Source organism: Perissodus microlepis, chromosome 10, assembly GCF_051167445.1.
Source record: "Perissodus microlepis isolate ML-2025 ecotype Zambia chromosome 10, ASM5116744v1, whole genome shotgun sequence".
Classification (NCBI taxonomy): domain Eukaryota; kingdom Metazoa; phylum Chordata; class Actinopteri; order Cichliformes; family Cichlidae; genus Perissodus; species Perissodus microlepis.
Window position 1 is genome coordinate 26,559,940 of NC_140470.1, and position 25,814 is coordinate 26,585,753.

Here is a 25,814-nt window from a genome sequence, read left to right on the forward strand (position 1 = left end):
CCCACATTAAAGCCACATTCATCATGTAGGTCTTCCCCCACTAGAGGGAGCTCTGCGCAGTCGTGCAACATTCATTGATCACTAGAAAGAAGTTTATCCAGGAACCTCTGAAGCAATTCTCAAACCTTCAGCAGATACTGTCTCTGCTGTGAAGCAATTAATCTATTCTGTTTAATGGGAACAATACTTTTCGTGAAAAAAGGAAAATATTTAATATTATTAAATATGTAATTTTTATTTTTAATATATAATCAAACTAACACATCGGTCTAACCGGGATGGGAACCTTTGCTGTATTCACCTCCACCATCCTCTCTTCTTTTCTCCCCCACTTTGACTTAAACTCTTATCCTTGAGCCACTGAGCAGGTTAACGCCTGAAGGAAAAGCTGTGTGTGTGTGTGTGTGTGTGTGTGTGTGTGTGTGTGTGTGTGTGTGTGTGTGTGAGTGAGTGAGCGTGCGTGTGATTAGGTTTCAGGGGCTGGGACAGATGATCTGTTTGTGACTGGGCCAGTTTGTGAGGAGCAAAGATAAAGTTATCAGAGCAGGCCTAAGTGTTATCACCACTGCAACACAAACTGAGTTTTAGCACACACGGTCAGAGGGATCAGTGCCTCGTTAGCCTTGAAGACAAGAGCTGTGGGTACATGGGGACTGGTATTTATCAGCTTGTTATAAATTGGATGTGGTCCATTTAATGAAAATTATTCATTCACTGATCGTTATGATCATTAAGCCTTTTCAACTTTGTCCTGCTGATTGTTTCAGGTAGTGCTTTGAGCTAGTTTGGGCTTTTATGAAAGGGTGAAAGTGCTTCACTGTTAAGGACAGGGATACTCCTGATTTGTAGTGCATGAGAAAAAATGAGCTTCATGGTGAAATGAGAGTAAATGTTTCATGCTGATTGTTTTTGATCAAACCCTTGATGATGATTCCTGTCTATGTGATTAAACTGAAGCCTTTTTAAATTCTTTAAAAATAAAAGAGGTGTTTGATATGGGTCTAAAACATCTGGGTAAAGTCTAAACTAACAATATTGAAGAACGGTGATACATAACCTGTTAATAAAAATAGATTTATCTGATGTGTAAATGTTAATTAATGATGAAGAATCTATGAGCAGACTAGTTTGGGTTGTATCTAAAATGCATGTTGAGGCTTTAGATAAGGCGCGCCAAACTCTTCTTACATTGTGGGCAATATTCAGTCCCCTTTGAGATTAAGTATGGTAGACCCATATGCAACTACTGCCCAATTAAAAACCTCAAATGGACATCGGATCCCTGATATTTCTTATGAATTTTCAAAACAACACAGAAGTACACTCATGACCATGTAAAACTGTTTAGTTGCTCATTATCGCAAATATCTAATCAGCTGTGCAAGCCACTCCATGCATTTAGGAATAAAGACATGGTCACGATGGCCTGAAGTTCAAATTGAGCATCAGAATAGTGAAGAAAGATGATTTTTGAAAAAAATATATACAAAATATCCAGTCAGCAGCAGTTCTCAGTTCTCTTAAATGTCTTGTTATTACCAGAGAAAAAGCAGCAGAAGACCACACCAGGTGCCACAAGGAATCTGAGTATACAATTCACACAAGTTCACCAAAATTAGACAATAGAAATTAAGAAAAATGTCGGGGCTCATTGTCAGTTGGAGATTCTGTCACATCCCCACGAAGAGGTCTAGAGGTGTGAGTTTGGGGACTGGTAACAAATGTGGGGGCTCATCTGGGATATGAATGAAAGGAACAGCGATTAGGATTTGGTGTGTTGTTTGCTGGACGCTTGCTTATTTCTTCTGTATCTGGTACAATCTCCCCAGTTATTGATATCGATATCACGGCAAAATGTCTAATAGACACACTGATCTCTCCAAAGAGTGAAATGGACACACATGCAGATGCTGTAGTATCAGCAGTGGGAGATAATATACAGTATTTAAAGCCAAGAAGTCAACAGTGACCAAGGAAGGTATGAAGTACATTCCAGGGTCCTTCGATGCCAGAAACGGTTAAGTTAGGGGGCTAATACGTATTTACATGTAAATGTGTTATTAATGTCTCTTTAAAGGCTGTTCTTTGATCCTTTTATCATTTTCATGTCGGCTTGAAATAAAAGATCTCCCTCTGCTGGTACTGTAGCGTACTGCTAGCCTGATATTAGCAAGATGAAAAAACAGGATATTTTCTGTTACTATTTTAATGGAATAATAACAAGAAAAACATCTCTATTTCTGTCATTTACTGTATATCTATTACTACTATGGATCATGTTTTTGTAGAACTGCAGAAAACACTGTTTAAAGTCCATAATTTATTCCCTCCTCATTTGCAGTTTTCACATTTTCCAAAGCCAACCACTGGACCAAACTGGACCCTTTCACAGGCCAGTTTTGGCTGCCCCAGGCCATATGTTTGCAACCCTGGTTTAGATGGAGGATCAAAACGAGAAAAATAAATAATCATAAATCAACCCTTACAGATCTACTTGATGATATGCCAGTGACATCTGTGGGAATGATGATTTTCTTTGGTTGTTTAGTTATTTATAACTGCTTGTCAGAAAAACGAGCCCATAATATAACACAACATTATATAAGCCCATAGTCAGTAAAAAATGTCCTTTCCACTTTCATACACACACAGGCACACACACTCCCCTCCCCCATGCACACGCAGTTCCTTTGGCGCCCATGCTCACCATATGGGCTGATCACACAGCTCAGGGTATTAACAGCTATTTGCCTGCATGGGGAGAAGTGTTGTTTTAGATGTTGTTACCAAGCACTCCCAGTGTTGACACTTCCATAGCAAATGAGCATACCATAAAATGATGAAGCTGTCACCTGGGCTAAAGTCCACTTTACAATGCAGACCTCACACTGTGGGAGTTTGGCCCACCGGTCACCTCAACTTATATCAAGACCATTGCTTTAGATTAAGCAGCTTTCATCAGTGTCTACTTTGAGGTCAGCTTATAAGTAATGTTTATAATGACCTTATTGTAAGTAATTCTTTAACAATAAATAACCCTTTGAATGTTGAATATTAACTTCACATTAAGTGTTCAAAGTGGTAGGAGGAGCACTATCTGACCCCAGTGCTAGTTAAAGTTCTACTAACTTTATGTTGAAACGTGGAACGATCTCCAGTTTGGTTTTACCAGAACATATCCGTAGCTGAATATAAGCTGTGATATGGGCGATCTGCACTTGGTGCGCAGAGGTAAAATGAGTAAATCTAGCAAAGAGGATTATCATGTTGACTTTTTAAAGCTGAAACTGTATCACTACAGTCCATGACTCTGAGGCTGAGTCAAGATCTCAATAAAAATACTGAGCAGCTGTAAATGATGACTCTCCCTTTGCTGCATTAAACATTTAGCAGTTGGTGAATAAAATAACTGTGTTTTTACTTTGTACTCTCGTCCTCTCTGTCTTTTGAGACTAGCTAAAGGCAACTATTCTTGCTTGAATAGTACCTCACTGTCCTGAAAGTTGGTGCTGAATTTGGAAAAAGCAGATTTGCTTAAATCTTAGGGAGCCGAGAGGAATACTAGAAACAGTTAAATATTGCTTGGCTTTCTTTTGTTAGCTGGCCTAAAAACCCCAGCCTGAGATAATGGGCACAGCGATGGTAGTCGTTATTAACATTCCCTTTTAATCTGTTTCAGGCTGTGTACACACTCGTGTGGTTTTTTTTTATGTGACTCTTCTTCCTCGCAAAATGATCCCTATGAGTGACACCCAGTCCAATTCAGAGACATTATCTGATAACGGTAGTGATAAAATATCTATAAGGAATATAAAAATATGATTGTAAACTAGAACACACAAAAAAAACTGCAGGGGTAATGCTCCACAAAATCGTTAATCTGGCACATAGAGCAGTAAAATAAACATTCTAATTGAAATTACTTTTATTGCCGAATGAGCACTCAGTGCTGCTGCTTATTTTTGAAGTGATGTACGGTTCACATTAGAGCTCTAAAACTTTACACTGGATACACTGAAACATTAAAAGTTGCAGTCCAACAGGTAGGGTTAATAACTTGCACACATGAAATATAGTCACCCTGCAGAGGATGTGGGTCACACTTAAAACCTGCTGTAAAATGATGAACTGGTAAAAAGTGGCTCCTCCAGATGATTTTAAACTAAAACTCTGAACATAACCTGCTCCAGTTTTGTTTTCAGCAGAAGTTATCATGGTGACTTTAAGCCTGACATAACTCACCAACTTATTTATCTCTTGTACACCACTAAATTAAACCAAATTAATTTAAGGTGATTTTAAATGACCTGGTGGTAGTAACTTAACTTTTGCCTTCCCTGTTTGTTAGCCTCAGACAGACAGTGATGTCATTCCTGTATTTTACTGGGCTATTTCACATGAGGATTGATGTGTCTATTTGTGCGTGCATTTGTATTCCTAGTGTGTGCGACCATCATAGTTTGTACTGCTATCTATCTTATCCAGGACAGTATCCTGGTTAAATAAATGTTAAGTAAATAAAATAAAATCTGCTGAGTTAGTTTTTATGTTCTCAGTTGACTGTAGGGAACTAGCAAAATATTCAAACATGTTAAAAACCTGTTTTATTCAAAAAGTCTTTTTTTAAATTAGTGTTTGTGTAGATTAAATAAACAGAATATTTCACTTAATGTAGTGCTGTCAGCGTTAATTTTTTTAAAATGACGTTAACGGTTAACGTGGGACTGCACGGCGCTAACGCGTTAACAAGCTAACGCCGTGCAGCCCCACGTACGGGGCGATCCGCATTAACTCGCTAACTGAGATTTGCCGCGTTAATGTGGTTATGCCGTTAACTTCATTTTAACGAGATTAACGCTGACAGCACCAATTTAATTGCATAATTTTCTAGGCTGTATTTCACCCGTTTCCAGCCTTTTTGCTAATGTTTATCTGAGAAAGTACTGGTATTAACAGTACCCACTGACTATCTTCCTTAGGGTGACCTAGGGTGACCATATTTTGATTTCCAAAAAAGAGGACACTTGGCCCAGTCATGAAGAACTTTAATGATACTGTTTGCTTAAAGAAAATGTTAACATATTTAAACAATGTCTTCTCTGTGCGGTTAATGAATGTTGAAATAAAAAATGTCATATGGGCTTTTTCAAGTAAACAAGTGCTAAAAATTAACTTAAAAACACCTCAAATTAAATAATGGTACAGAAATAAGGCCTCATCTGTATAATTTTTTTTTTTTTTTTACCAGTACTGGGACTTTACGAGGAAATTTCTTTTGCAGTTGATCTGAAATGCTTCACTTGCGCTTTGGCATCTTTTAAACATCATCAGGCGCACAGCAGCGCGCTGTCTGTCCCGTCTGTGAGCACAGAACAACCACTCACGAAGCAGCAGCTCGGGATGACGTCACACATATGGGTAGGCCTATAGAAAAACCCGGACATTTTCATCGATCTCAAAAATCCTCCCAGATGGCCCGGACAGAACGTGAAAAGTGGACATGTCCAGGGAAAAGAGGACAGTTGGTCACCCTACCATAACCATGGGTATGGCATCAACCGTTTTACACCAAAGTTTTGGGCACATAATTGTCATAGTTGGCATTTTGGATTTACTTCAAGTACAGTTTGATTACTTTTAGTTTTCTTTTCTTCTTGTAGATTATACACAAAAAAGTTCTACATTTGCTGGTCACTAGCTAACACTAGCTAGCTAGCTAACACTAGAACGTTATATATTTCATGTCAGTTTCATTGTTTTTTGTGTTTGACTGTATTTGTTATTTGTCAAAGATTAAATTCTTTTTCATCAAGCTAGCATGAGCTGGGCAAGTGTCTCAAAGACAAAACTGCATAAAACCAAACAATGCAAGACCCAGATTATTGAGGAAACACTAGGTGTTTGAAAGCTTGCAAAAAATCTTAGCTAGTCCCAAACAAAACATTATTTTCTCAATCTGTTTTCACTGATAGACTGTTGTTCTCAATCCTAACCATCATTGTACCATAAACTGAAGCACCAAGCCTAAGATGGGTGGAAAAGTCATAAACTCATAAATTAAGCAAATAACTCAGCTACTAAAGGAAGTATGTGTATAAATCAATAGCCTAGATGGCTCAAGCAACTCTTTTATTTGACAGCTATAGAAAGCAGATTATATTTTTATATTTATTTATTTATTTACAACATAGTGATTGCAAAGCTTTTCACTAGGAAATTACAGTATTTGAGCAAAATGCCAAATTAATCTTAAGAAAATGTTATCAATAAAATTAAATTATTTAGCTTAAAGGAAATATCGGTATTCACTTACAAAGATTTTTTACCTTTATAAATGAACACAAAAGCTTATGTATTCTTGTTTCTATACAAAAAACCTTTTTTATAGTTAAACAGTCTACCCTTTATACTGAAACAAAACATCAAATGTAAAGGACATTAGGAAGATTAACTCATAAAATTAAATACATTTAACCCACTAGATGAGTAGTATCTGTCAATAAGATAAACATATCAGATAAAATATAAATACATTTCATACTATTATGTAAATGTTTTGATCAGCTAAGGATTATTTTCTGGCCATCAGTCAAGCAATCAAAATAGCAAAGTGGTGAAACAGACATTATTATGTCTTCCTCTTGGCCCATGAGATCATAATCTTGAATATACATATACTATACATATATCAGTTTATTCCTTCTTGAGCCATTCAGACATTTAAGCCTTACTCTATCCACTCAGCATGGTCAGGATTAAGTCTGATCTCAGGATAGGACATGTTTCATCTGACGATCTACATCCACTTCGATCCTTATTGTCCAACAGCTGGTCTTAGATCTTCCCTGTGTACTTCAATATACCAAAGATACCACCACCTGCAATAAAAATGGATTAACTGTTATTCATTTATTAATGTCTTGCAAAAACAAATATGAGTCCAAGACTAGTCGAGAAATTACTGATTAAATACTCAAAATTGTGAAACACTGTAACAAAAGTCTCAATTATTATTTTCTATCACGTCATTTATCTTAGAGAACCAATTTCTTTCCTAAGAATATTGTAATCCTTTACAACTATCACTAATACATTTTCATAATTTTCACAACTTATTTCCTTCTATATTTGCATATTTCCTTGCCAATAGGCTCCTGTATCTGTAAATAATATTCTCGGTTGCTATGGCTCATCCCCAATGCCATCCTGGTTAATGAATAACAGATGATATGTGATTGAGGAAGCAGAAATGATGGTAAATTCATGCTCGTGTGTAGTACTGACCAACTGCTCCCACACCGGCAATGGAGCCGATGGTGATGCCCGCTATAGCGCCCGGTGAAAGCCCTGAATTGGATTCCTTAACAATCTCAGTTGTAGGAACTGATTCAGTAGAATTAGTTATAATGGTGGGGATAATGGTGGTGTTGGATGCGCCGTCTGTGGTCATGTTGGGTACGTTAGTTGAGGCAGTGGTTTCTGGCGCGATGCTAGTTGATGACATGTTCTGTCCTCCACACAGAAATACTGACAGGAAGATCAAAAAGGGTTAAAAGGCAAGATCATACAAAGGTTTCTCAAAAGGTTAACAAACCTCTGTTCCTGTGATGCTCACAGAAACTAGTCACAACTTCTGACTTAAAACATGTTTTTTTTTTAAACAAAAAATTTTCTAAAATTTATTAAAAATGTTTCCAGATTAAAGATTTCAGTTTTCAGCCGTTGACATTTATTATCCAGTATCAAGATAATGGAGTTCAGCTTTGCATTCTTAATGGGAGAATGTCATAGATAATAAACTCAACCTTTGCTCTAATGACGCTATTGAACCCCCCTCCCCACCCCCCGAAGGCCTAACCCTTTCAAGAATTTCAACATTTCCTACTCTGTCTACATGGCCTCCCATCAACCTTCCCTTTGATTACCGGGAAATGCTTTAACTTTGGTCCACCACCATTAAAATTCGCTACGATGGTACGCTACGACTATGATTAGATTCTATGCTAACACCATGAAACAGATCATCCTTCACACAAAAAATGAAAGGTCAGTCTAGATATAGATGTGGCCGAAATTAACCATAAAAACTTTTTCAACTTTAAAAAAAAAAATCATAAATTATGAATTAAACAAAGTTATTTGATGTATATATGCCGAATATTTCAGTCAGCTTCCATTTGAGGGCAAAGTGGCCAGAGATGTTTTTAAGATAATCTTGTTGTGATGCTTTGTGTGTGAATAACAGTTAATTAATAATCTTTAGTTATTCTCTTCACACTCTCTTTAAAAAAAGCTTTTGTCTTCCCTTTTCTAAAAGGATCATTTTTAAAGGTTTATGTATTGTAATTTTTTTTACCTGTGGTAAGAAGGCAAAAAGCCGGTAGAACAAGACTCAGCTTCATTGTGCTTTGAAATAAATTGACGTAGTCAAAGAGACTCCTCAGGTCAAAAGCTGCATGAAAAACACAAAAGCACAAACATGACGGTGATTAATTTCTCTAAAATCTCTCACTTGCAGACAGAAAATCATGAATCCTGAATTTATCATGTGAGACAGATAAGAGTAACTTCAATCAAACTCAGTCATCAGTAATATGTGGGTATAATGTATTATACAAGGCAAAAATAATAAAAAAAATATCTTTTTAAATAAATGCCAGTTGAGCCTAAATGAATTTACATTTCATGGCTCGATATCACCAAGAAATCACTGATTTGTAAATACAGTTATAAAAAACACAAAAACTCTCAAGCGAGTATTCGTGGTCACATCAAAGGTAATAAGAGTATTTACCCCGATGCCACAGCAGTCTATGAATGAATCCAAAAGATTTAAGAAAACCTCAAGAGAAAAACTGACTTACTCACCTGAGAGGATGTCACTGATGCCTTGCTTCCCTTCTGCCTCCCATCGGATATATTCAGACAGCTACTTTTATGACCCTGTTATCACCCACCCAGTCATTTCCAGCCCTCCCACATATAATAGCATGTTACCAGAGGTCAGTCTGGAGGATAGTGTTGCAACATGTACAGGATTATCAATACTTTCCAAGGAGATGTAATTGGTGTGCGCTTAGTGCATGGACCTGCATAAGGAAGTACTTCTTCCTGTGTGATAGTAAAGCTAAGGTGCTAGGAGTGTGGGCAGGCAAAGCAGTATAGCCCAGCTTATGACGTTTTAGTCCTGTCTGTGTTTTTAACTTCACCTGAGTGTCTTAAACCGTCAGAAAAGTGAATAATATGTGGCATGAATGCAGCCAAGCCCTTTATAGAAAGTAGTTGTGAGGATGTCAGATAATCTATAATGTAATAAAGCAAGTGGTAACATCAAAAACAGGCTATCTTTAAGAGAAGGGAAGGTCATCTGAAAGGCACCTGTTGTGGCCGAATTCCTTTTTTTCTCTCACAGGCAAGAACGGAATTACATAATCATGTTACAAATTAATCTGGTATTGATAGTTTCCATACAATTTTCCTATTAGTACTCGATAATCATTAACTTTTCCCTCGATTTCGCCTCGTGTTGTATCTGCTTTACTATGTATTTTTGAGGAAAACTTGCAAAAAAAGAGGGAGCCATAGCAACCGTTTCTACAGAGTTACACTTACCTGAAAATGTTCAGCACGTCACATACGAGGTCTTTGCGTTGTTTTTACTTGCTTCTTCTCACCTTATCTTTGAGGCACTTGCTAGCAGTGGTGGCTGGAAAGACTAAATACAGAGGCTACAGAGCCGGGTAAATCATGGTCACTGCCTCCTGTTTGCTCAGCTTGGCGAGCTGTCCAGCCGACTGTTTCTGAAAACACACCGTCACTATAGCACAGCAGCATGTCCTTAACACAATTTGGCGTGAAAGAGTCAAAGCTGCCAGTGTTTTTTTCCCCCCACAGTGACTAGCAACTGTACAACAAATGCAAAACAAATGCAGCGATGGGAGAGTTTCACTTTTTCTGAGCCGGTGAAAAAGGCCCACTTTTGATGATCATGTGTGAACTTTAAAAGTTTACTACATTCTAGAGAGCAATATGTCAAGTGTACTCTTGAGATTTTTGATATTCTTGAATTTCCAGTTTTCTTGGAAACTTTTGAAAAGTTAAGCAAGCAAATTGGGGATCAGAATGAGCTAGAAATGCAATTTAAGTGACTTTCAATGTAGCATGGCTACTGAAAACTTTAGGCTTTGTAGTAAACGGTCTAAAAAGGAGGAAATATGCAGTGAGAGTCAGTTCTTCTTGTTGGTGTTGTATGCAGAGGAGCATCTCTGAAGGCACAATGCAGATGGGGAGATGTGATGGCCCACTATGCCCTGCTTTCCTTCTCATCTGCAGGTACCGGTGATACTGGCAACACCTGAGCCCAGTGTGTCAGAGCAAGATATGTTTTTTTAAATGGGGAAAAGGGAAAGAGGAAAAAAGGAAATCTAGTTTTAAATGCTGCTCGGCTACATGAGCCAAGAGCTTCCTCAGCAGATCTGTGCTCTCTTCTCAGTTGTATGTCATCTGCTATTATTGGATTGGGTTTAAGCAGCGCAAGCGTGCTAGCAAGACAAACCATTAAGTGCTTTAATGCACCGCAAGTAGAATTTATAAATGGTTTCTGCATCTCACTGTGAGCCACAGAAGTGATTTGCTGCAGGGATAAACTGGGTTTGACTTTTTCCGAGGCCTCTTGTTTTTGTTCTTTAACAAAACAGTCGAGGAAAAAGAGAGAAAAGAAAAAAGAAAAAGAAATTGGTGTGTGTTTCCAGAATGATATTCACACATGAGGCTTCTTTGTATTTTCAAGTCTTTAAAGTGAGCAGTGGATATTCATTTCAGCTCATTGTTGACTGAAAGTTTGGATGCTCAAAAGCCCAAAGGACTTGGTGAACAAGTAGGTGGACAAGAAACTCTAACAGGCTCCGTGATCCATATCACCCAAGAGCCAAGAAACTAAACAAACAAATAAATGAAATGACCAGAAAAGTAATTTCTTACATTTTTTGTTTGAGTGTAAACACCATTCATCCAAATATCAGTGCAGAACTTCACAAACAAATGTAACAAATGGGCTTGTTTAGCAAATGAAAGAAGAAACAAGTGCAGAGAGGTTAAACCGACCTGTATTTGAAAGAAGCCACCAACTAAGAATTATTTTGTTAAACAAAAACAGGATGAAACTGATTGGACACTTTTTTCTATGCTCAAGTGCTTTCTAACATTCCTGCAGTTAGTATCTTGCCCAAGGATATTTGGCATGCAGACTGGAGCAACCAGGGATCAAACCACCAACCTTCCGGTTAGAAGACTTCCTGGTCTGCCTCCTGATGCACAGCCACTCCCAGTGAGGTAAAGGTCTCTATATAATGATTTAAAACTATCGGTACTATCGAGTCTGTACGCTGATGACAGCAGCCGCTCGAAAAGATTGAATAACATAAAAGCTGTGTAAACAAAAGTGCCACTTCAGTTCTAACCCAATGACCTCTGACCTGAGGAGAATGTGTAATAAAAATATAACTTTGTCATTGAAAAATAATGCGACATGATGAAATAAGTCACTAGAATAAAGGTGTTAAATTGTACTGTCTATAAACTCACCAAGCAAAAGCAATTATTTAAAAAAGCAAATGTCTGAGAATGGATCCTTGTGGAACCCCTGAGTGAAAATTAGTTTCCATTAAACATGAAAACTATGATGTGGGATGTGTGAATATTAACCCCATCTTCTAGTCAGTTTCATTATTATGCAGTTTGCGTTCTTAGTTACGTTTTTCAGGAAATGTAATTCCAGCCTGGATTATGATTGTTGGATCTTTTCCAGGGAACAATGCAAACATACAGAAGATAATTTGTTCTTGGACCACATCCAAGTTATACATCAGTGAAGGATGAAGGATGGCTGTGCAGGACTTTGTACTGTTAGGTGAAGAGAAAGTTGCTCTCTACTTTTCATAGAGACATATTGTAGTCTTAACTACATTTTTTGTATAGCTATCAAGTAAATTCCTATAACTCTTCAGATCATCACATCACAATTATGTCAGAGAGGCGAAACCCTCTAAAGTAATATCTATAGTAATTATGAAGGAGGCAAAGGGTATATTTTTATGGGGCAAAATATAAAATTAAAGTTATTTTTATCACACTTATTATGTTAAAGGCTAACAGGTTGGGTCATATAAAATGAGCTCAGTGATCAGATTAGGTTTCTTCAAGGACATTCAAAGCCACACGCACACTTTAGACTTTACACTTTGGATTTCTTCAGGCCAACCAATCACTGACAGAGTTTCATTATGTGTTTTTCTCTCCGTGTATGCTCTCACTGCATTGGCAGTGTGTTTAGAGTCATTTTCAGGCTGATAAATGAAGCAGTTACCAATAAGAATTTTTCCAGATACTACAGCATGGGGGATCAAAATCTGATGGTACTTTTCTGTGTTCATAATTCCATCAATTTTTACAAGATCTCCAACACCAGTGACTGAAACGCAGCCCCAAACCGTGACAGAGCCTCCACTGTGTTTTACAGATGACTGTAGACACTCACTGTTGTAAGGAGGAAATCAATCATGTTATCACTGGTTTTCAGTCCAGCTTATGTAATTTGGCATACATCAGCATTTCCCTGTTTAACTTCCTTAAGAATGGCATCTCAACAGTAGGGCTGCCACAAATGATTTTTTTTGATAGTCGACTAGTCACCAATTATTTTTGCGATTAGTCGACTAAGGTCATGCATCCAGTGGACGTAAAACATACAGCTTATTGCACCAGCATGTACCTGCTCTTATATAACTATCATTACCTTACAGCTTGAAGTGTTAAGGTATGTGCTAACTAAAAATAAAGACATTATGATAGTTTATTAAACTTTTAATGAAATTTGCAGATTGTCTCGGTGGAGACAAACTCAACAGTCTGCTCTTTACTCCCTCAAATATAACAGGACAATGGAGTAAATTCTCTACCAGCTCACATTTCTGTTTAATCAGTTTTCTGTTTGATGTTTATTCAGCTGTGTGAAAAGTATAACTTTAATCTCAGCCAAACCGATTTACTCAGGAACAAATAAAACACTGAAAAAAGCCAGACAATAACATTTTTAAGTTATCTAAGTAAGCTGCCCCCAACCCCGCAAAAGTTGAGGCTCGGGTGTGAAATTTATGGTTTTCAGGATTTTTATCATTAACTCTGTTTTCCTGGGTCTTTTCCTGTTTTGTAGTTGTGTGTCTCATTTTGAAAGAAATATTTACATGTTACCATAGCGACCAGAGAGCATTAAGGGGCAGAGAGGAGGATGTTACTCTCGATGTTGTTGGCACATTTCAGGAGGACGCTGCTAAAAAAGTTACACAGTAAATTCACGTTTATTATTTTATTTACAAAATACCACAGTTTTTGTCTTGGTTGTATCATTTTATTTTGTATTTTGTTTGGGTGAGCTGTCTGTCAGACAAATTCTTCACCCACTTGTCCACATCCTCTGTGTCGCATCCTTGTCTCTTCTGGTCACTGAGGACACGCTCCGTATTTTGCGGTGGTTTCCGACGTACAACAAGCAAGTCAAACTTCCTTTGTTGCCTGGTCTTAGACTTGTACATCTTTCGACATCTTACAATCCTGTGATTGCAGCCATTCCCCAACTCTCTGTGAATGGTACTCATGGCCATTGATCAGTGGTCTTTGATCAGTGGGTTTTGGTCAGTGGTTGTTGATCAATGGTCATGAGAATTTGCATAATTAAGATTAAGGAACTGACCTCCCAGCCCATCAGCCCATTGTCCCTTCAGTGGGCTGCTTTCAGTCATTATGCAAATGTACTGTTTATAAGATTGGGGAAACCTGCAGTCAGCTGAGACTGAAGAAGTCACTTGGATGAGTGACGACACGTTTCTCCCACAAAACGCTACGTCCAGATGAACAGAATCAACTTTTGGAGACATTAGATTTTATCTTTGTTGAGTGGAATTTATTTTGTACAGAATCCACCCAAATCTCCAAAACAAGTCTGCACATGGCCTAATCTACACTGTTTCACCCACTCACTCTAAAATGACATCAGCATCTGTCCTGATGTGGCACTGGTACACTCCACCTATTCTGTGAGTGAATTCTGAGTATTTTGATGTCACTCAGCGATAACGGTGGCCTAAGAAATAAGATCAAGACACATTTACCACTACCCCTATAAAACTATTTACTATCCGCTTACGGGACAGCAAATAGGACACAGCACGGTAAAGTTTCAACAGTTTTTAGATTTTCTTTGCCTCCCAGATTTTCTCTTCTCTTGTTTTCTAGAGAAAAGGCTACAATGGAGTCTTAGGGCCACATTAAGAAAAAGAATATTCATTTTGAGATTAAAGTTGAAATTTCAAGATTATACTCAAAATACTATTACAGTACTGTAATGTGTAGATGAGTTAGTGAAATGAGTTGATCCGCTGTCTTATCGTGTCTTGTGATACAGCGTACATCCTCATTGCTGCACGAGGGTGTAACCAATCGCCAGCCACTTTATCTTGCACAAGCCAGGCCAAGAGAAATCCGTTCCCTGTTACCTAAGCTGATACTGAAGTACGATTTAACTAAGTCATCTACAAATATTACCCCTTGTGGAAGGCCGATAGCGTTTATGGCTCCTTTCATGACGGATGTGTTTTCCTCATTACACTTACACTTCAAAGATCTTTAACGTCTCTGACAAAGGTCATGCCTGTTTCTGAAACAATCAAACACTCATCTGGCAGCCACACGCACACTTTAGAATTTACACTTTAGATTTCTTCACTTTTTATTCATCGTTACACATTTTCAGAGGAAATGAAACACATCTCATAATGGTCACATTTACAATAAGGAATCACGGGCGTGTTGTCATGGTGGAGCTTTTTAAAGATGCAACTTGTGGGTTTTAGAAACTCGGATCTGACATTTTTCTGTTTATCTGATACTTCATAGCAAGTCTGCTATTTTACTGATTACTTGTATATAACTTACAACTTACTTGTATATAATACTTGTATATAACTGTCAGATAGTGATTATTTTTATTATTAATCTATCATCTCAAGCACTGTTGCTTTGGCATCTTGTTTGTGAGTTCCTCTGTCCCTCCTAACGCCATCACGTTTTAATTTTAGGGTTTAATTAGATTAATCTGAATTCTATTCTATTGACATTCATGCCAATGAATGCACATATTATAGCCTGATCAATACCAGCTGGTGTGTGGATCATGTGGAAAAATATAGTTGATCATGTGAAAAGAATTTTACAGGTACCTGTGCAGGATTGTAAAAGCATGGTCTTACTGTTCCAAATGGAGTTAAGAGATCAAGGTGCTGCTAAACAAATGCACATGATTTAATGATCGTTAGCTAATGAGACTACCCACATAAAAGGTTTGGGCAGTTTGACAGTCACAATCCTCCCAGGAGTGGATGTCCCAGCAAATTCATCCTAAAGTCAGACCGTGTAATTCTCTAAGAAACTGCTAAAAACCAAAGAGCTACACCTCAGACCCTAGTGACCTCAATTACCATGTTAAATATTATAATTCATGACAGTACATTAGAACAAGACTGAGCAAGCATGGCTTGTTTAAAAGAGTTGCCAGGGGAAAGCCTTTTCTCTCTTAAAATAAGATGACAGCAAGATAATCACACCTCTCCTGGAACAATGTCACCTGTGCAGACCAAAGTGGAGAGGTTTGGCCATAATCACAATCAAACACAGCATAGCCACAGGGATTATGATCACCACAGCATAAACACGGTGGTGGAGGGAGCCGCAGGATCTGGGCACCTTGTAGTCATTGAATTGACCTCTGTACACCAAAGTATTCTAGAGTCAGATGTGAGGCCGTCTGTCTGACAGCTAAAGATTGCTTAAAACTGGTTCATGCAACAGGACAATGATCCCGAACAGGAAAAAGAAAAGTGTCAAGGTGATGCATTGACCCAGTATTGCATAAACAAATACTTGCAAACCTCAGTGAACTGAAGCCACCCAAATTTCCCCACAACAATGTGAGAGAAAAAGTCATGCAGAAAACAATATATTCAAGAATTTGATAATCTAAAAGTGGTTCTGCAGGGTATTGAATCATGGCCCGCACTTTGTTTTTCATGCAAATAAAATGGTTACATTTTTAACAGTTCCATCCACTTTGTGGAATGTCCAAGGACGGTGAATTTGGGTGTGGCAAATATGGAAATTAGTATTTTATAGGGGGGGGGGGTTATATTATGTGTCTATGACAGTGATAAGGAAAGCAGCTACCATCTGATATTTGCATTCTGATAAGCCGTATGACCCTTTAGCTTGTGCTCAAACTGAATTCCTTTTTTTCCTTTTGAGATATCCTAAGCTGCCCTCATTCCCGGACCCTCCATGCTAGTATTCAAATATGCAATAAACAATGCTCTGTTTCTCTAAGAAAAAGGCACTTTAATAGAGGATATTATATTAAAAAGATATGTATTAGAGAGTACATTAATGGGTTTTTGCTCAAAATTGATTAAAAAAAATACCAGAGTTAGAAGAAAACACCAATTATATCCCCTTATTCATATACAGACAAGCTCATTATCAAAATAAAAGCAAAAAATATATAGAAAAAAACACATACAGGAAAACCTTACTGTTCTGTGCTCAGTAACACAGAAAAGCACATCTTTAAATCGCTTTTTCACAGGACTGAATAACAAATTTAAAAAGAAAAAGCACCACCACTGTTTGCACTAGTTAAACACACAGAAATAAAGGATTAGATAAAATCTCAATGCCAGACACTCTACAAGCAGCTATCAAGACACTACCTGACAGAGCTCAGCGAAGTCAGGTTAACTGACTTTAAAGAGAGTGTTTACTTGACAGCTGATAGCAGTATCTGAGACTGATGACCTCAGATGAGAGGTGGACAGATACAGAGACAGAGTCACCGGTGTTAATTCATTGGCAGAAGGTTCTATCTCTCTTTCTAAGCCCCATGGCTCTTTAACCTCTTTTAATTTGCTGTTGAAGGATTTTCATCATTTACATAACCCCTTATTTCCAATGGCAGAAGGCTGCTTTCAACAGCAACAAATTACTGACGAGCTGCTGAGCACAGAGGACAATTTAAATGCCACACATGGCTTTACTCAGTCGCTCAGCCGAGGGCGAATACTACACACGTCTCTTACTTATCTGATAATTTAGCTCTATCTGCTGACAAGTGCTCCATAACACATCCGTCACACAAACTTGGTGATGATATAACACTTGCACTGCCCCCAAGTGGAGAAACAAAAAATTGAATGCCTGCTTACGCAACTACTGATTTTGTTGTATGACTACTTTCGCTAAAGGAGGTAGTTCGTCTATGTGCTATAACACATACACAACAGCTGCAAAGGCATTAAGATCTATATTTAAGTTAAGCTGAAAACACAAGCCGCAATTTTAATAAAACACTGTTAAATTCCAAGTTGTTAAATTTACCGTAAATGCTGCGAAAAGAATGACCTTCAAAATAAAAGCCTAGTGGTGTTTGTGTTGCGATATTACCGCTTCCGCTAGGGGAAACACGCAGGTCAAGCCTTTTATTTTGAAAGTCTCCACGGGTAGTTGACGTCTGTTTGCAGTTAGCTCAACACTGGTACTGCTGCTGCTGCTGCTGAGCCTTGGCGGAGTATGTGCGAGTGTGTGAGTATGTGCGAGTGTGTGTGCTGATGGTGGACTGTTCCCGGTGAAAGACGCCGAACCCGGCCGCGTGAAAAATGCCTCACAGCCGCGTGTAAACAGTCGAAGCTCGCGGAGGGGAGAGAGAGAGTCAGGTGTCCGGGCGGCTAGAGAGGAAAATATGAGCAGGATGTTGCAAGTTTTAGCGTGTGGCGCCGTAGTTTTCCCCGGTCTCTTCTTCGCCTTCAGGAAGATCCTACCGTGTGTGTTCAAACACTGGAGCGATGCCGACGTGGTACTGGTCAGCGAGAGGTAACCCAGCTTAAACTCACCACTTTATACAACACAAACTCACTAACTAGCGCCCGGTGCTAGCTTACTCCCCGCTCTGTAGCTACGGACATTTTCCCTCATCCCGTTAGCTCCTTGGTGTGCTGTATTTTTTTCATACATGACGGAAACTTATTTATGTTGAGTAGCCAGTGTGGTCATTTTAAGCGAAATATATTTTTCTATTTATTTCTACATTTTTGTTGTGCTCCTTTTTCTGCAAATTGGGCTCAATAATCACGAAGAGTATTTGTAACGGTGATTTGCAGATACAGCAAATCCAAACTATGGGTCCCCTGTAGGAAAATACCACAGCAGGCTTTAAAAAGAGTCTTTGTAAGCATGATGCGCCAAGTGCTTTGTTATTTGTTTGCATGATTGCGAAATCGATGATATAATGTGCTTAAAAAGGTGCACTAACATGCATTCAATTGTGGTCCGAAGTTTACATGTACTTATCATCGCATGATTGTCATGGGGCTTTTAACGATTTTTTTGAATAGTTCTTTTTCCAACGTGGAATGGTTTTACAGCATACATCTTTAAGGACTTTAAAAAACAAGAATTGGTTGCACAATTTTGAATCTATTTTGGATTTTCTCCAATCCACACACACAAAAGTATCCATACAGGTTTAAATATTATATACATACATTTACTTACACCTTTTAATAAGTGAAGGTTTACAGTGTTAAATTGACAAGATCATGGTCTGTTAACTTGTTAATGATCACTATTCACTACAGCTAGCAGTTTCCCTTTGCAAAGGAAAAAAAAAGATTCGTTTGACAGTACTTATTGGACTGACCAATACTCAGAATAGTGAGAAAGGCCAAACTATCACCCTCAGCTGATAGGAAATTGGCTAGGGTGTTCAGGGACAACCCAGGAACCACCAGGGCTCAAGGCTGCCGTGAACTGGAAACTTCTGGAACAGCAGTGTCCTATACTGAAATGAGTTTTACATCGCTGTTAAGTGACAGGGTACTGAGCAAAAATGAAGCCCCTGCCGCAAAATCGACGCCTTCAAGCTTGACTAAAGTTTGCAGCTACTCGATATTCGTATTAGGGTCACGGGCAAGTGAAATGGCTTCTGGAGAAAAACTTTATGATCAAATGAAATAAAGATTTAGCTACAATGACAGCAAGTATGTTTAGAGAAGTAATGCGCCATTATGCTTGCTCTGTCCTGTGTGTCACTCACCAGATTTGACATCACATCCTGTGGCGCTATGGCTGGTCATGCACATCTCGATTTTTTTAACATGGTGCGTTGTGCTGTGGGTGCCACAGCTGGGTTAAAGACAAGAGTCTGCAGTCGTGCTGGTTTTTACTGCCATATTAATATTCCAGTACAGAAGCTCAGAGGCGTATAGATATACAGAGGGAGATGGTGGAACAGTTTGAGAGTCAACACTTAGGAGTTTGTGGAAAAAACACTCAACAATGTACTTCTTCTCCTATATCAGTTCTCATGTGATGTGCTATCGTCTGAGTGGCGACACCTAGTGTTCAGGAGAATACTGCATCAGCGCGTATAAAAACAAGTGAGTGTGAGACGATGTTGTGGTGGCAAGTATAGGGCTTTGGAGTTGACGTCACGCTGCAATGTATTGTGGGAGCGCGGTGCCATTTTCCGGGTCCACAAATCAAAACAAACACACTGTTGGAACAACGACGACAAGAAACATGCTTAAAAGCAGCTCAAAAGAAAACAGACGGTATAGAGACCGATTGCGTCCAGAGGTGAAGCAGCGGTACTTGAAAAAAATAGAGTGCACCGCAAATGTGGACCTATATGAAATACGGCAGTGGAGTAAAGACCCAGACAACTTACCACCACTGTCCTACCCCGATATCTTCACTTATCTTGTTAACCCTAATCCTAACCCTCACGTTCGGATTTCGGAGTGCCCCATGTGTAACGTTGGTACCCAGTCTGGATTTGTTTGATCCATTTCATAGGCAGGCTTCCCTACAGTTGTGCGAAATAATTAGCGAATCGTTACATAGCACGTATGTCTGCACAGTCACTCAATTCTATGTTTGTTCGCAATTTCTATAACCTCCGAGAGCCCCAACAATAATATTATTAAGCTATAAAGAGTGATATGTACATATATAGAACTTACCGGAGTGAAAATGTCTGGAGCACACCAACAGATATCTGGAGATGGAAGCGAACTGGATAACAGCTCGTCTCACGGCTGCTATCCAGGCTAAACGCCTTCGTTTTGTAAGGTCCGCCATATAAGCTCCCTCATGTTGCTTCCAGGTTGGGAAAGAATAAAAAGACAAACCCTTTTTAAGCTTATTCCAGCGATCGAACATTGCAGCCGACCACACAGCAAGTACGAACCCTGGCTGTTGTGTGTGCCTTCGGTCCTTTTTCGCTTGCGCTTTGTTTGGACCCAGAAAATGGCGCATCAGGCCAAAATCCTGTCCACGCCCACCCCCGTGACATCACGCTCCAAAGCCCTGTACTGGGGCCTTAAAGGTGACGCATTCCAGCCTAGGAACACTAACATCTGTCAATCACGGTAGCGGTGGTAGCATCATGCTTTGGGGCTGTTATGCTGCCAGTGGTACTGGTTCATGTAATAATAATGACGGAGGTTTATCTACAAATTCTTCAATGTCACCTCAAACCAACTGCTAGACAGTTGAAACTTGGACACAGTTGGGTTTTCCAATAGGACAATGATCCCAAACACGTATCAAAAATGGTTTGGGATAGATAAAGCAGGTGAACATGAAGCTGCTAGAATAGCCTTCCCAAAGATAAACCTCAGCCCTAATGAAAATCTGTGGACTATGCCTAAAAGCCGGGTCAGTGCCAGGAAACCAATCAATTTAAATCAACTCCCAATTCTTCCAAAAAGAGGGATCAAATATTTAGCCAGAATTATACCAGAATCTTGTTGATGCCTACCAAAAACATCTGGTTGATGTGCACCTTCCTAAGGTGACTTTTAACCATGTGGGGATGTATGTATACTTTTGACCCTGTGTGGATTAGAGAAAATCCAAAATTAATTCAGACTTGTGCACCCAGCTTTTGTTTTTTAAAGTCCTTAAAGATGTATGCTGTGCAGTCATTGCACCCTGGAAAAAGTAGTGTTCAAGGAAATCATTAAAAGCTCAAATTTATCATGAATTTCATCCCCATAATGATTGCATGTAAGCTTTTGACCAGAGCATATATAAAATGGTCCTAACTACAGTGTGACTGTAATATCCACTGATCGATGAGATGAGTTTCTTTTTGCTCAATACAGAAAGCTGTCCACTATGCAGCAATTAGAAAAAATGTTTCTCCATACATAATACATCTCTCTGAAGAAAGTAATTTGTTACACTATTTGTTACATTGCTTTTGCCTTACAAAGGATTTATGCTTCTGTCTCAAGTCACTGGCGTAGATACGCAAACCCATGGAAACCCTACGACATAACCTACACTATGCACTTCGCTGGAGATGTAACTACGGCTGTATCCCAATTCACGGTCTGCAGCCTTAAAGTACGCAGCCTTAACGGTCCTCAAGGGCCGCGTACTCAAAGACCGCTAAGGCCGGAAGTGCGAGGCTTGTGAAATGGGACGGTCTGGCCTCCGTCGCGCTGGCCAGGTTGCCTAGCAACCATGATACTAACAGCTGGAAACGTGTCATACAGCTTTGTTTGACAGAAATGAAGGAGAAAATCTTTTGTTCATTTGTTTGTTTGTTTCTACATGAGCTTTGATCATTCTCTGTAAGATTAAGGTCAGCTATTGAACGGCGTATATTTTAAAGTAAAGGCTTTAAAACCAAGTTAGTACAAACGTCACTATTGTCACATAACTTTGCCGACATGTGGCCAACAGTAATGTTTTAATGTTCTTCGTTATTAAACATTTGCACATAAATAAGTGACATAATATTCAGTACTTACTTAAAGTTTACTCTTCGGGCGCCCCTCATCCGTCGTTTTTTTTCGGCAAAATTATCCACACCCACCGCCGCGCTATGCATTCTGGGATATGTTGGGCCACGAAGTCTACACCGCCACATCCTTAAAATTCAGGGAAATGAAGGACACATTTGAGGGCCGCATTTCGAGCAGCCTTCGAATTGGGACAGCCTTCGTCGCGTCGCTGTGACGTAATCGGCCTTAAAATGCGGCCTTTAAGGCTGCAGACCCTGAATTGGGATACAGCCTACATGTAGCTTGGCAGCCCACAACTAGCGCTGTCAAGTCCTCCTAAGCATTTGTCTACTTTTTTTGCTGCAGTTTGCTAATTTATCAGTGAAAGAATAATTATTTTTACCTCAATGTAAGGAATAATAATCATAGATCAAAATGATTGTATCTTGTCCTATTTAAGTCCTAAAAACAGTCAGTGATCACTGTCTTCCTCTCTTGGTTTTTATTACTGCTATTCGTTTTAAAGCTCCGTTTTTAAAACCATACGTAGTAACTACAGCCCAGCTCATGCAGCAGTAAATTAATGACTAACCTCGTATTGTGGATCGATTATCTCAGTTGTTCTCCTGACTGAAGTTTGGTCTGTTTACAACATCCTGCCATGCGATTTCTTTTGTCCCTAACCATCTGGAATCCTCAACTTAACTTTTGAGTGGAAAAACGTTAGCGTTCATCCTCTAGCTTCACTGTGTTTATGTTATGCTAACATTGCTGTGTCGCTAGCGATCATGTACCACATCATTATATACCAGCTAGCCCAACTTCAGTAACCCTACAAATGTCACTGCTGTTTACTTCCCTGACTTCATTTATATCGGAAGTGTTAGTAGGGCTGTACGTCTTAATTTTTTTCAGGAATCTCTGTCATGGTATATTATATTGAGATGGAAACTAGCGAGCTAACGCCCTGCTAACTTCTAACTCTGTTAAATTTAATGAATTCTGTTTTCATGGATGCCTGGTAACTTAATTTTTACACCTGGAAAAGCAGCCATCATATTATTACAGATTGAAGAATTTAGACAGTTTTTCAACTCTCAGTGATGCCGCATTGTTCGTTTGACTTTGGGACCTGCAGCAGAGTTTGGGTCCAAACATGACTAATAACATCAGACTTTAAGACCGGATAGTGCTATTTTATGCAGCATATGCAACAGAATAGGTTAGACCAGTGGTCCCAAACCCCCCGGGCCACGGACTGTTACCATAGCGACCAGAGAGCATTAAGGGGCAGAGCGGAGAATGTTACTCTCAATTTTGTTGGCGCATTTCAGGAGGACGCAACTAAAAAAGTTACACAGTGAATTTGCATTTATTATTATATTTACAAAATACAACAGTTTTTGTCTCGGTCGTATCATTTTATTTTGTTGTATTTATCTGCGACACCTTAAAGACCGGTCCGTGGTGCAAAAAAGGTTGAGGACCACTGTGTTAGACAGTATTCATAGACTGTTTATAAATACTAGATTTAGCTTCTGGGTCTAAAAAGTGACTTTAGTTTTTACCTCTATTTAATTTAATTAAAATGCTTTTTCACTTCTTTTTGGTTTAGTTTTTATAATAACTCTGTTTTAAAATGCTTAGCTTGAGTCTTCAAAAACATTTCAGTTGCCACATCCATCTTTCATATACAGTCTAGCTTTTAAATGGCATCTAGTTTCTTAAAAACAATAACGCAGTTTTCAAATTAAAAAATAAAAAATTGGGGGAGTAGAAAACAATCCTTAATTACATCAGTTTCCCATTCATTACACCTTAGAATAATGCTTATCTACTGATATCAGCCAACCACAACTATGCAGTTCAGTTCAGTTCTAGTACTTTCACTCCAATAAATAGTCACAGAGAAATCCCAGGAAGTTACATTTTTTATTAGAGTTGAACAAGCCACGTGAATGAACGATAAAATCATTACATTAGAAACGTTTTTAACTTTGGATGTCATTAGTATTAATTATAAATGTGTTGGGGGGGGGCATCAGTGTGACTTGCTCACATTTGCACAGTTCAGTTCAGCGCTCATTTGTAAGCTGTCACTCTAGCTAATCCTCTTCTGAGCTCTGGTCAGGGCCGACTGCTGAGTTAGCTATGCACTGAAATACACCGAAGCCTACTGCCGAATAACGCTTCTGCTAATTTACAAATGCTCAGCTATCGGAAAACATCGTTCTTACAAGCCACAGTGCCTGCAGGCTGTCACACTGCTCGCCCTCAACCACTAAACTGGCCTTTAATGTCTACATCTTCTGCCTGTACCATGCTTTGTATCACAGGCTTCCAAGTAGCATAAATTGGACACCTGAAGGATTTGTGTGTGTTAACACAAAACAGTTAGCTTTATTTTGACTGTAAATACAAGTTAATGGAATAAGTGTGGAAGAGATGATCATCTCGGCATCGGGGTGATTTTAGAGCTCAGCGGGGACTCCAGTTCCTTCTGTTGTTTACCTCCAGCTTCTCGCTTTCCCTCTCATCTCTGTTAGCTGATTTAACACATGCGGGGCTGAACTTTTCGTGACATTACTGGACAAAGAGATGGATCAAACATTTGCCGACTATGACCTACAATCAGACATGAGCTTTAATATGCCACTTTTCCCATATGTCCTGTGCGAAAAGGTGCGGGTAAAACTCCTGTTGTGTGCTGCAAGGCACATGCCCATGGGGTGTATATACACATGGACATGTTCCCGTAGGATGTAACTTTTTTCTCTAGTTGAAGCATTTTAACTCACCTAAGTCTCAGTCACACTAGAGAAAAAATGGCAAATAATAAAACCTCAAGACTAGAAAAAAATCAGTGGTTGCCTGGTTATTGAATTGAATTTTTGCTCTCAGCAACTGCTTGCAGCACCATCAACCTCTCGGTGGCAACTTTTGGTTACACAGGTTGCCTGTTTCCGTACAACTGGGGTCTTACCTGTCCAGACTGGAGTCACTCTTGGATAGATTTGTGAAGGTTTGCAAATGTATGAATTCAGACAGATAGGCAGCACATTACAGTTGGAGTCAGTCTGCGCCAATCAACACAACCCATATGCACCCCCATTTATTTCTCCAAGGGAGGATACAATATAATTAAGCACACAAACTTGAGTTACTAAGGCTTGTGGCAAGCTGTTTACTGGAATTTAATGCCAAACAACAAGTCTTATTTTGCCCCTGCAATATGTGTGATAGTTGTCACTAGGAGTTTATTTGAAAGAGAGCGGGAGATGTTATCAGAACAAGTGCATACCTGTAATGTCTAGATTTGTTACAGTGCTTAAATGTTTGCATATCAAGTGGCTGACCAAAATGACCGTCAAGCCACCAGGAAATGTGCTGCTCTCCTGGCTTAAACTCAATACGCATACCCATATACCCATATACGCAGCCAGTGACATTCCAGCATCCATTTATACAATCAAGGGGTTCTGATGGAAGAGTGGGAGAGTTCCTTCTTGCCATGAAATGCACTTTACCCTGTTTGCTTTTTTTGGTTCTGCTGTCACTTTCTTTTGCTCTGCTGCAGTGCCCATGGACCTACACATTACGTAGCCCATTTACTAGAGGAACAAAAACACCACTTCTTGCTGTCAGACACTGTGGGTGTGTGTGTGTGTGTGTGTGTGTGTGTGTGAGTGTGTGTATGTTTGAGTGAGAGAGAGAGAGAGAGAGAGCGAGAGACGGAACACGAAAGAGCAAGTAGTCCATGTGTAACAAAACAGTCAGTGCGAAGACCTGGTAACACTGAAAGGGAAGCTGAGGTTGTTCGCTGGCCTGACACAGTAGGGAAGAAAAGACAACATTACCGAACAAGGCAACAAAGAATTCTTGCCCTTTTCCCCCACTTCACGCTCCTCACCCCGTCGAACTCAA

The 25,814-nt window shown here is 39.2% G+C and overlaps 2 protein-coding genes across 2 annotated transcripts in view; one reads left to right on the forward strand and one right to left on the reverse strand.

Moving 5' to 3' along the window:
* Positions 1 to 6,112: 6,112 nt before the first annotated feature.
* On the reverse strand, positions 6,113 to 10,461 carry LOC146379569 (uncharacterized). Its single transcript, XM_084940857.1, has 4 exons — positions 9,613 to 10,461; positions 8,357 to 8,452; positions 7,285 to 7,527; positions 6,113 to 6,878 (listed from the first exon to the last, which is right to left on the reverse strand). The coding sequence occupies exons 2-4, from the start codon at positions 8,400 to 8,402 to the stop codon at positions 6,835 to 6,837; spliced, it is 333 nt and encodes a 110-aa protein (XP_084796983.1). The 5' UTR covers positions 8,403 to 8,452; positions 9,613 to 10,461; the 3' UTR covers positions 6,113 to 6,834.
* Positions 10,462 to 17,605: 7,144 nt separating this feature from the next.
* Positions 17,606 to 25,814, forward strand: part of tlcd3a (TLC domain containing 3A) — a 43,078-nt gene continuing 34,869 nt past the window's right edge. The window contains exon 1 of the mRNA XM_084940856.1: positions 17,606 to 17,967. Within this exon, the coding sequence (XP_084796982.1) occupies positions 17,837 to 17,967 (131 nt within the window). The 5' untranslated portion in view covers positions 17,606 to 17,836. The remainder of the gene's footprint in view (positions 17,968 to 25,814) is intronic.

Bases quoted from the DNA above. Each gene is read 5' to 3' on its own strand.
- LOC146379569 (XM_084940857.1), bottom strand. From the start codon at position 8,402: ATGAAGCTGAGTCTTGTTCTACCGGCTTTTTGCCTTCTTACCACAG. The intron at 7,528-8,356 runs GTAAAAAAAATT...TCTTCCTGTCAG, and splicing joins TTTTTGCCTTCTTACCACAG to TATTTCTGTGTGGAGGACAG. The intron at 6,879-7,284 runs GTCAGTACTACA...TTTTTATTGCAG, and splicing joins TGCCGGTGTGGGAGCAGTTG to GTGGTGGTATCTTTGGTATA.